Consider the following 12,234-nt stretch of genomic DNA (forward strand, 5'->3'; position numbering starts at 1 on the left):
AATGTTATAATCTAGGCTTGAGTCCCATCTCCAAGATCCACAAATTGCACTCTGCTCATGCTCAGAGGCCCACTTCCCTCCTGGCATTATGTCAGAAATATATATATAATTGCCTTGTCCAGAAGGTGCAGATGAAACATAAACAAGCTTGAGTCCTACCTCCAGGCTCCACTAATTGCACTCTGCTCATGCTCAGAGACCCTCTTTCCTCCAAGAGCCACAAATTGCACTCTGCTCATGGTCAAAGGCCCTCTTTCCTCCAAGATCCACTAATTGCTCTCTGCTCATGCTCAGAGGCTTTCTTTCCTCCAAGAGTCACAAATTGCACTCTGCTCATGCTCAGAGGCCCCTTTTCCACCAAGAGTCACAAGCTGCACTCTGCTCATGCTCAGAGGTCCTCTTGCCTCCAAGAGCCACAAATTGTACTCTGCCCATGCTCAGAGGCCCTCTTTCCTCCAAAAGCCAAAAATTGCACTCTGCCCATGCTCAAAGGCCCTCTTTCCCCAAACCCAAAAAGTGCACTCTGCTCATGCTCAGAGGCTCTCTTTCCTCCAAGAGTCACAAATTGCACTCTGCTCATGCTCAGAGGCCCCCTTTCCACCAAGAGTCACAAATTGCACTCTGCCCATGCTCAGAGGCCCAGACTTAAGTGGCTGAGGGGGGAAAGGAAGGGGCCCGAGGCTGTTAGGAATGGTGGGAGTTGGAGTCCAAAACACCTGGAGACCCCAAGTTGGCCCATGCCTGGTATAGACACTCCCTGAGATGCAAGAAAGGGTCTGAATCCAAGAGAAGGCAGTTCACAAATCTACATGTCAACACCCCGGGGCCTGGCTTCGATCCAACTCGTCACTGTGATATTTTTGACGTTCCTGTTTTTGTCGGTTACGACTTTTTGAAACGTGTGGTGATTAAAACGAGGTGTGCATTTCTAAAAGCAGACTGATGTGGATTATTATTTATTTTTTTCTTCTTTCGACTGTTTATTTTGCGCCTCCAAACACTACATTCATGTGGACTCAAATCCCAACAAAGATGAATTTGCCTCTCCCTTTTGTTGCAATCCTCTAAAAAAGGGGGATAAACCCAATGCAGACGAGGGGCGTCCGTATTTGCAATTGCCCCTCTTTTCCTGCTTCATCCTCCTCACTTGTTCTTCTTGGGTTTGGCAGCCTTGAATAGTTCGTAGAGAGAATAAGCAACACCTATGGAGCAAAAACGCAGGAAAATGTCATTTTCATTGATCCACATTATTTCCCCCCTGCTCAGTGTTTCCCAACCTTCCTAATGCTGTTGTCCCGTGATATGAGATTAGGTCTCTGGTTGGAGAGAGCTAAGGAAAGGTTAATGCAGTGGTTCTCAACCTTCCTAATGCCGTGACCCCTTAATACAGTTCCTCATGTGGTGGTGACCCCCAACCATAACATTATTTTCGTTGCTTCTTCACAACTGTCATTTTGCTACTGTTGTCCCGTGATATGAGATTAGGTCTCTGGCTGGAGAGAGCTAAGGAGACGTTAATGCAGTAGTTCCAGCCTTCCTAATGCTGCCACCCCTTAATACAGCTCCTCATCTTGTGGTGACCCCTAACCATAACATTATTTTCATTGCTACTTCATAACTATCATTTTGCTACCGTTGTTCCATGATATGAGATTAGGTCTCTGGTTGGAGGGAGCTAAGGAAACGTTAATGCAGTGGTTCTCAACAATCCTAATGCCGCGACCCCTTAATTTGGTTCCTCTTATTGCGATGATCCCCAACCATGAAATTATTTTAATTGCTACTTCACAACTGTCATTTTGCTACTGTTGCCCCGTGATATGAGATTAGGTCTCTGGTTGGAGAGAGCGAAGGAAACGTTAATGCAGTGGTTCTCAACCTTCCTAATGCCGCGACCCCTTAAGACAGTTCCTCATGTTGTGGTGACCCCCAACCATAACATTATTTTCATTGCTACTTCGTAATTGTAATTTTGTAACTGTTACGAATTGTAATGTAAATATCTGATATGCAGGATGTATTTTCATTCACTGGACCAAATTTGGCACAAATACCTGATATGCCCACATTTAAATACTGGTCGGGTTGGGAGAGAGATTGATTTTGTCATTTGGGAGTTGTAGTTGCTGGGATTTATAGTTCACCTACAATCACAGATTACTCTGAACTCCACCAACGATGGAATTGAACCAAACGTGGCACACAGAACTCCCAACAGGAAATACTGGAGAGGTTTGGTGGGCATTGATCTTGAGTTTGGGAATTGTAGTTCACCTACATTCAGAGAGCACTGCGGACTCAAACAATGATGGATCTGACCATAATTGGGGAAGAACTTCCTGACTGTGAGAGCCGTTCGGCAGTGGAACTCTCTGTCCCGGAGTGTGGTGGAGGCTCCTTCTTTGGAAGCTTTTAAACAGAGGCTGGATGGTCATCTGTCAGGGGTGATTTGAATGCAATATTCCTGCTTCTTGGCAGAATGGGGTTGGACTGGATGGCCCATGAGGTCTCTTCTAACTCTTTGATTCTATGACCAAACGTGGCATGAATACTCAATATTCCCAAATGTGAACACTGGGAGAGTTTGGGAAAAATGGACTTTTACATTTGGGAGTTGTAGTTGCTGGGATTTATAGTTCACCTACAATCAAAGAATGTTCTGAACCCCACCAATGATGGAACTGAACCAAACTTGGCACACAGAACACCCATGACCAAGAGAAAATACTGGAAGGGTTTGGTGGGCATTGACCTTGGGTTTGGGAGTTGTAGTTAACCTACATCCAAAGAACACTGCGGACTCAAACAATGATGGATCTGGACCAAACTTGGCACGAATACTCAATATGCCCCAAAGTGAACACTGGTGGAGTTTGGGGAAAACGGACCTTTAAATTTGGAAGTTTTAGTTGCTGGGATTTATAGTTCACCAACAATCAAAGAACCAAACTTGGCACACAGAACTCTCATGACCAAGAGAAAAAAACTGTGTTTTATGATGGTTTTTGGCGACCCCTTTGACATCCCCTCGAGACCCCCTCTCCCCAGGGGTCCTGACCCCCAGGTTGAGAAACACTGGGCTGAGGGATCTGGGTAGCTGTAGTCTTAAAAAGTCCTTTTAATAACAATTTTACACATGTGGCGGTCTTTCACAAAAACCAAACACAAACAAAACATCCTTATCCAAATGAACTCTTATGGCTCCATCTTGTGGAATTTCGGGGTTTACACTCATGTGGGAATTCTACATTTCAATTGCAAGGCACCGTGGATTGCGCTATGTCACATGATTTTGTTCCTAGGGTTATAAATGCCATGGGGTGTCAGTGGGGTCGCCAAGGACCATCAGAAAATATAGTATTTTCTTTTGGTCATGGGGTTCTGTGTGGGAAGTTTGGCCCAATTCTATCGTCGGTGGGGTTCTGAATGCTCTTTAATTGTAGCTGAACTATAAATCCCTGCAACTACAACTCCCAAGTGTCAAGGTCCATTTTCCCCAAACTCCACCAGTGTTCACATTTATACATATTGAGTATTCATGTAGAGTTTGGTCCAGATTCTTCATTGTTTGAGTTCGCAGTGCTCTCTGGATGTAGGTGAACTACAACTCCCAAACCCAAGGTCAATGCCCAGCAAACCCTTCCAGTATTTTCTCTTGGTCATGGGAGTTCTGTATGCCATGTTTCATTCAATTCCATTGTTCATGGAGTTCAGAATGCTCTTTGATTGTAGGTGAACTATAAATCCCAGCAACTACAACTCCCAAATGTCAAGGTCTATTTCCCCCAAACTCCACCAGTGTTCACATTTGTGCATATTGAGTATTTGTGCCTAATTTGGTCCAGATCTATCATTGTTTGAGTCCACACTGCTCTCTGGATGTAGGTGAATTACAACTCCCAAACCCAAGGTCAATGCCCACCAAACCCTCCCAGTATTTTCTGTTGGTCATGGGAGTTCTGTGTGCCAAGTTTGGTTCAATTCCATCGTTGGTGGTGTTCAGAATGCTGTTTGATTTTAGGTGAACTATAAATCCCAGCAACTACAACTCCCAAATGTCAAGGGCTATTTCCCCCAAACTCCACCAGTGTTCACATTTGGGCATATTGAGTATTCATGCCAAGTTTGGTCCAGATTCATCATTGTTTGAGTTTGCAGTGCTCTCTGGATGTAGGTGAACTACAACTCCCAAACCCAAGGTGCTCTCTGGAGGTAGGTGAACACCCGGAGGGCCAAAATTTGCCCAGTCCTTTTCTATCTCCTCAATGCTCTTGGTCATGGGGGTTCTGTGGATCTCAACTTACCAAAGAGGCTTAGCGACATGGTAAAGCGATACAGCAGGACGTCTTTGAGTCCTCCTTTGAGATGCACCGGCAGACCATTGTCCTCCTAGGAGACAAAAGCACCACCAGATTTATTTATGTCCAGAAAAATGCAAGATACTCCACTTAGGCAGAAAAAATGAAACGGAAAGAGACAGAATGAGGGACGTGTTGCTTGAGAGCAATAGTGTGAAAAAGATCTTGGGGTCCTCGTGGACAACAAGTTAAACATGAGCCAACAATGTCATGCGGTGGCAAAAAAAGCCAATGGGATTTTGGCCTGCATCAATAGGAGCCTAGTGTCTAGATCTAGGGAAGTCATGCGCCCCATGCTCTATTCCGCTTTGGTTAGACCACACCTGGAATATTGTGTCCAATTCTGGGCACCACAATTCAAGAGAGATGTTGACAAGCTGGAATGTGTCCAGAGGAGGGCGACAAAAATGATCAAGGGTCTGAAGAACAAGCCCTATGAGGAGCGGCTTAAAGAGCTGGGCATGTTTAGCCTGAAGAAGAGAAGGCTGAGAGGAGATATGATAGCCATGTATAACTATGTGAGAGGAAGCCACAGGGAGGAGGGAGCAAGCTTGTTTTCTGCTTCCTTGGAGACTAGGACGCAAGGGAACAATGGCTTCAAACTACAAGAGAGGAGATTCCATCTGAACACGAAGAAGAACTTCCTGACTGTGAGAGCCGTTCAGCAGTGGAACTCCCTGCCCCGGAGTGTGGTGGAGGCTCCTTCTTTGGAAGCTTTTAAACAGAGGCTGGATGGCCATCTGTCGGGGGTGCTTTGAATGCAATTTTCCTTCTTCTTGGCAGAATGAGGTTGGTCTGGATGACCCATGAGGTCTCTTCCAACTCTAGGATTCTATGGTTCTATAAGTGCCGTGAAGCTGGTCAAGGGCACCTGTCCCAGGTGACCTCCCTGCTCCTCAATGTTATGTTTGCAAATAGAACAATGCAACTGAACGATGGGATGGGATTGAATTCCTCACCTGGAAAAGCTTCTGATATTCCGGGACTTTGTTTTTCAGCTGCCGGGTCGGGGTGGAGAGCACTTGGAGGGGCTTTATGCGGGAAGCCTGGAGAAGAAAAGAGAGGAGACCAAATAAGCGAGGCTTGGGTTATTATGGGATAGGTATCACTGCTTTCGCCAGCCATTCTCTTCTGTGTTTACATTTGGGCATACTGAGTATTCATGCCAAGGTTGGTCCAGATCCATCATTGTTTGAGTCCACAGTGCTCTCTAGATGTAGGTGAATGACAACTCCCAAACTCAAGGTCAATGCCCATCAAACCCAGTATTTTCTGTTGGTCATGGGAGTTCTCTGTGCCATGTTTGGTTCACTTCCATCGTTGGTGAAGTTCAGAATGCTGTTTGGTTGTAGTGAACTATAAATCCCAGCAACTACAACTCCCAAATGTCAACGTCCATTTTCCCCAGACTCCACCAGTGTTCACTTTGGGGCATATTGAGTATTCGTGCCAATTTTGGTCCAGATCCATCATCCGCAGTGCTCTCTGAATGCAGGTGAACTACAACTCCCAAACTCAAGGACAATGCCCATCAAACCCAGTATTTTCTGTTGGTCATGGGAGTTCTGTGTGCCAAGTTTGATTCAATTCCATCATTGGTGGAGTTCAGAATGCTCTTTGATTGTAGGTGAACTATAAATCCCAGCAACTACAACTCCCAAATGTCAAGGTCCATTTTCCCCAGACTCCACCAGTGTTCACTTTGGGGCATATTGAGTATTCGTGCCAAGTTTGTTCCACATCCATCATTGTTTGAGTCCACAGAACTCTCTGGATGTCGGTGAACTACAACACCCAAACCCAAGGTCAATGTCCATCAAACCCTTCTAGTATTTTCTGTTGGTCATGGGAGTTCTGTGTGCCAAGTTGGGTTCAATTCCATCATTGGTGGAGTTCAGAATGCTCTTTGATTGTAGGTGAACTATAAATCCCAGCAACTACAACTCCCAAATGTCAAGGTCCATTTTCCCCAGACTCCACCAGTGTTCACTTTGGGGCATATTGAGTATTCGTGCCAAGTTTGTTCCACATCCATCATTGTTTGAGTCCACAGAACTCTCTGGATGTCGGTGAACTACAACACCCAAACCCAAGGTCAATGTCCATCAAACCCTTCTAGTATTTTCTGTTGGTCATGGGAGTTCTGTATGCCATGTTTGGTGCAACTCCATCGTTGGTGAAGTTCAGAATGCTCTTTGATTATAGGTGAACTATAAATCCCAGCAACTACAACTCCCAAACCCAAGTTCAATGCCCACCAAACCTTTCCAGTATTTTCTGTTCGTCAGGGGAGTTCTGTGTGCCAAGTTGGGTTCAATTCCATTGTTGGTGGAGTTCACAATGCTCTTTGAGTGTAGGTGAACTATAAATCCCAGCAACTACAACTCCCAAACTCAAGTTCAATGCCCACCAAACCTTTCCAGTATTTTCTGTTCGTCAGGGGAGTTCTGTGTGCCAAGTTGGGTTCAATTCCATTGTTGGTGGAGTTCAGAATGCTCTTTGAGTGTAGGTGAACTATAAATCCCAGTAACTACTACTCCCAAATGTCAAGGTCTATTTCCCCCAACTTTGCAATGATATTACATATCTATAAATAACATCTAGCTGCAAGTAGCCAAGGAAGAGAGCGTCTTACCAGCTGTGAGTACACATCGTTTCAACTTCTGCTTCTCACAAAAGTTGTGATCGCAAGCCCGAATGTGTGTCAAATTTTGTCCCAAGGGATGTAAAAGCACATGTGAAACCTGAATCAGTTGACATGCAGAAGTCGCCATCTGTCTCTTTACCATCTGCCCCCAAATCTGGAACCCTCAAAGCTCAAATTCATTGGGTTGCTGTGAATTTTCCGGGCTGTATGGCCATATTCCAAAAGCATTCTCTCCTGACGTTTCGCCTACATCTATGGCGGACATATTCAGAGGTTGTGAGGTCTGTTGGAAACTAAGCAAGTGAGGTTTGTATACCCATGGAATAATGTCCGGGGTGGTCTGCTTGAAGCAAGTGTGAATGTTGCAATTGGCCACATTGATTAGCACTGAATAGTCTTGCAGCTTCAAAGCCTGGCTGATTGCTGCCAGGGGAGATCCTGTAAATATCTGATATGCAGGATGTATTTTCATTCACTAGGCGAAATTTGGCACAAATACCCAATACGCCCAAATTTGAATACTGGTGGAGTTGGAGGGAGGATTGATTTTGTCATTGGGGAGTTGTAGTTTCTGGGATATATAGTTCACCTACAATCAAAGAGCATTCTGAACTTCACCAACTATGGAAGTGAACCAAACTTGGCACAGAGAACTCCTGTGACCAACACAAAATACTGGAAGGGCTTGGTGGGTACTGACCTTGGGTTTGGGAGATGTAGTTCACTTACACCCAGAGAGCACTGCAGACTCAAACAATGATGGATCTGGACCAAACTTGGCACGGATACTCAATATGCCCCAGAGTGAACACTGGTGGAGTTTGGGGAAAATAGACTTTACTATTTGGGAGTTGTAGTTGCTGGGATTTATAGTTCATCTATAATCAAAGAGCATTCTGAACTTCACCAACGACTGAACTGAACAAAACTTGGCACGAACTCACATGATGAACAGAAAATGCTGGAAGGGTTTGGTGAGCATTGACCTTCAGTTTGGGAGTTGTAGTTCACCTACATCCAGAGAGCAGTATGGACTCAAACAATGATGGATCTGGACCAAACTTGGCACGAATACTCAATATGTCCCAATGTGAACACTGGTGGAGTTTGGGAAAAATAGACTTTGATATTTGGGAGTTGTAGTTGCTGGGATTTATAGTTCCCCTACAATCAAAGATCATTCTGAACTCCACCTACGACAGATTTGAACCACATTTGACACACTGAACTCCCATGAGAAAATACTGGAAGGGTTTGGTGGGCATTGACCTTGAATTTTGGAGTTGTAGTTCACTTACATCCAGAGAGCACTGTGGACTCAAACAATGATGGATCTGGACCAAACTTTGCACGAATACTCAATATGCCCAAAAGTGAACACTGGTGGAGTTTGGGGGAAAATAGACCTTGCCATTTGGGAGTTTTAGTTGCTGGGATTTATAGCTCACCTACAATCAAAGAGCATTCTGAACCCCACCAACGATAAAATTGGGCCAAACTTGGCATGCAGAACTCCCATGACGAACAGAAAATACTGTGTTTTCTGGTGGTCTTTGGTGACCCTTCTGACACCCCCTGGTGACTCCCCAGGGGTCCCGACCACCAGGTTGAGAAATGCTGCCTTAAGGCTACCTAGTCCAACTCCCTTCACCAGGGCAAGAAAACATAATCAAAGCCCTCCTGACAGAGCCATCCAGCCATATAAATAGATCGATAGATATGATTCACACACAGAGAGATATAGTATAATAGATATGAAAAGGACCCTTAAAGAAGGACAATGATATGTTGCATATTCCAGAGTAGGCAAAGCAGACACTCTCCACATCAACACTGACAAAGAAACAACAAGGAATACTGTTTACTCACAAGCAGAAAGGAATTACATCTATTAGAAACCAACACTTTCTCATTCCTTTATTTTCCAGATCACCAGACTGGGCCACAGCAACACCTGGCAGGGAACGGCTAGTTTAATATATATTTTTGGACTCTGCATTTGCAAAAAATGTGGGGAGCTTCATGGTAAACGAGAGGGTAGTTGCTTGGTTGAATCTCACACCTGTTTTTTCTCTTCTACTCCTTGCACTTCTGCACAAATTCTCCAAGCCCAGTGCAAGCTTTTGCAGTTATGTATTTGCTAATGCTGGGGAGGGGGAAAGGCAATCACTTTGAGCCCCCAGGATCCTTTGAGTTTCATTTTGCAAGCTCTCAACCTGCCAGTGAATGATTGATTTGGAGACTCCATGGTGGGAAGAGTGAGAATTAAGCATGCGGCACACAGCAGGCACCCACACAACGCTCTCCTCTTTGCAGACAGCCCATAATTAGTATTTTCCTTCTGCAAAGAGGATGCAAGGCGGAAGTCTTTCTTTACCAGGAGGGATCTCATGCTTTGCGGCCTGGTCCTTGCCCTCGTCTTCCTTCTGGCCTGGCTTTTCTCCTTCACTTGTTTGTCTGTTGACCTCCCTTACAAGGGCATGGCTTTGCGACCAGGGCGGACAGTCGATGACCGTTCGTTTTCTTGTCCGGTGGCCAGGAGTTAAGGGTAGCACATGGTCCCAAAAGGCAAGGCGGAAACGCAGAGTGGCATGCAATGATCAGAGACCTGGATTCAGGCAGCAAACACACTAAAGGCTTTGGGAAAGAAACTAAAACTTTGTTGTAAGATAGGAAAAGTGCTCAGGGTGCTGACTTAACCTCACTACATCTGGAAATGTCAAAACAAGACTAGCGGGAAGAGGAGGAAATGGAGAAACATCCCTAAAAGTATTGTTGAAGGCTTTCATGGCCAGAGTCACCGGGTTGTTGTAGGTTTTTTAGGCTGTCTGACCATGTTCTAGAAGCATTCCCTCCTGATGTTTCGCCCACATCTATGGCAGGTATCCTCAGAGGTTGTGAGGATGGTTGGAAACTAGGCAAGTGGGGTATACAGGCCCGTAGCGAGGGGGGGGGGGGGGTTAGGGGTTCAAACCCCCCCCCCCCCGAAATGTTTCAGATTTTTTTTAAAAAACCTGGTTTACTCATGAATTTTAACCGGTTACCTAAATCCCCATGCTAAGTCTATGAGATGCAAAAAATCAAGAGTTCCTCCAGAACTGCAAGTACTATCTCAAGCAAATATTGGCAATTTATTCACGCTGTCATTACTTGCAGCAATAGCCGATGTAGTTGTTCTGGTACAGCTGTACCAGGAGCTCCAACTTTATTTGCTTTGTATTAAATGTTTGCTTGCAGTCCTAGGTTTCAGGGACTCTGCAGATAGGTGGCTTCTTTGGTTGCAGTCATAGGGCAAGTCACCTGTCCATCATTGTTAAGTTTTGGTCCCGCCCCTTGCTCAGGGCAATTGAGAAGGGAAGGGAGCCATTTTTAGTTAGTCTCAGCAATGTAAGCTTATGTATAGAATGTGTGCAAGTTTCTCCTGTACAAAAGCGTCAACCCTTAAGACCTTCCGGGGAAGAAAGGTCTTAAGAGTCTCCAAAGAATTTCCAGGAAAACAGCCCTAAAGACCAAAGAACTCCAGCTGGAGAACATCTACTGCCTTGCTGGTAGGTCCACTCTGCGTTCGAGACGCAGTTCGACCCGGTAGCGGAGCCCACATCAGTAAGGGTTAGATTACAGTCAGCCTGGGAGAAGTTAAAAAGGGGATTTTCCTTTAAAGAAGAAGTTATTGAAGACAGTTGCCTGTCCTTCGTGGGCAAGATTAGGAATTCACCAGTTGCCTAAAAGCTTGGAATCATTTGCTTAACTTTACTGAAGACAAGAGAAGTTTCTGTTTGATTGTTCATTAATAAAAGACTTTGTTGTACTTCTCAAGCCATCTAAAGACTGTTTGTGGTGGAAACCTCTGAGAACTTCTCTTTAGGCTTCCCGCTGGGCAAAGGTTGTTCTAAAACAATTATTTACAGGCCCAGCGCGCGACAGAACAGTAGTGAAGCAACCAAGTTGGGTGTGTGTGTGTGTTGAACGCTCTCATTAAGGAGGCCAGACTTGGTGGAGGTGGTTGACAAGGGCGGAGCTGCAGGCTATTCAAGGCTGCTCTGCCCCCTGCTGTGCTCTTTGCTTCAGCGTGAGCTAGGAGGCAGGTTTCAACCCCCCCCTGCGAAATATTCAAGCCCCCCCCCGAAAATGTCAACCCCTCCCGAATTTTTTTTTTTGGCTACGGCCCTGGGGGTATATATATTTGTGGAAAGTTCAGGGTGGGAGAAAGAACTCTTGTCTGTTGGAGGTAGGTGTGAATGTTTGGCCTGCTTTCAAGTTGATCTGATCAGCCGCAGGGAGTTCCGCAGTTCCTGGATGCCCAGTTGGGCCAAGACTGATGAAATGTGCCCCAGTAGCAGCTTCAACCAGGGAGTCTTTGCACCCTTGTGCTCTCTCCTTTCGCTTCTTTCCCCAGCCCAAACAATGTCACCAATCCCTAAATAAAGACTAATTGAATTGTAACCTTTACCTCTTCAGAAGGGTACTTTGCGTCTTTTTCCTGACTCACTCAGCTAAAAAGCATGAATTTACCTTCCAGGCAACCCAGGAAGGCTGAGTCTGCGTTTCTTCAAACCGCGGATACGGAAACCCCTCGGGGCCCCGTATCCACGAGTTGACGGATCGACTCCCTTTTGGTGCCATATTTTTCCTAGCTAAATTCTATCACTATCTGCTATCTCACTTTTTTCATTTCAGGCCCCTACGCTCAGGAAATAACCTTTGAATTTTTAAGAATATATATTTTAAGGAAAACACCTGATTGTCAAATCCAAGCCTCACTGCTGCTGTGCTACCGCTGCCATCACTGGTTCTTCGTCCTTCTGGAGTTCCTCGACCTGGAGACTTGATGCGGTCACCCCATGAGGCTTTCGTGGAGCAGATCGGTCACCAGGCTCCAGCCCTTGGAAGGAGTTCTAGTTTTCCAAGGACAAGCTTCGACCTCAGAGCTGCAGGGCTCCATAGCTTGGCTCAGTGGAAATCATCAGGTCCCTTTTCATGACTTTTGGACCTTTTGCCACACTTTATGGACCTCTTTTTCCTTCATGGACTTACTTTCACCTATAGATCTTCCTGAAATGAACTAAGAAGTAATACTGAGCCACGATCAAGGCTTTTTATCAATTTACCTTTGAGACTCTGGGGGGAGGGATGGACGGATATGATTTCTATAACTTGATTTCTGTATTTCTATATTTTCCCCTGTGTATCTGACCTTTTCTTGACCCTTTTGCCCCATTCCCTTCCCCT

At 45.3% G+C, this 12,234-nt stretch overlaps 1 protein-coding gene across 1 annotated transcript; it reads right to left on the reverse strand.

Moving 5' to 3' along the window:
- Positions 1-940: 940 nt before the first annotated feature.
- LOC137097975 (cytochrome c oxidase subunit 7A2, mitochondrial-like) lies at positions 941-9,500 on the reverse strand. The gene is made up of 4 exons (XM_067473493.1): positions 9,383-9,500; positions 5,318-5,404; positions 4,305-4,389; positions 941-1,202 (listed from the first exon to the last, which is right to left on the reverse strand). The coding sequence occupies exons 1-4, from the start codon at positions 9,395-9,397 to the stop codon at positions 1,144-1,146; spliced, it is 246 nt and encodes an 81-aa protein (XP_067329594.1). The 5' UTR covers positions 9,398-9,500; the 3' UTR covers positions 941-1,143.
- Between the last annotated feature and the right edge of the window lie 2,734 nt (positions 9,501-12,234).

The sequence above is a fragment of the Anolis sagrei genome, chromosome X (assembly GCF_037176765.1).
Source record: "Anolis sagrei isolate rAnoSag1 chromosome X, rAnoSag1.mat, whole genome shotgun sequence".
NCBI classification, from domain to species: Eukaryota; Metazoa; Chordata; class Lepidosauria; order Squamata; family Dactyloidae; genus Anolis; species Anolis sagrei.

What these genes read in the sequence shown, in the direction of transcription:
- LOC137097975 (XM_067473493.1), bottom strand. An exon ending in AATATCAGAAGCTTTTCCAG is followed by an intron (nt 4,390 to 5,317) that starts GTGAGGAATTCA and finishes TTTGTCTCCTAG; the next exon opens with GAGGACAATGGTCTGCCGGT. An exon ending in CATGTCGCTAAGCCTCTTTG is followed by an intron (nt 1,203 to 4,304) that starts GTAAGTTGAGAT and finishes TTTGCTCCATAG; the next exon opens with GTGTTGCTTATTCTCTCTAC.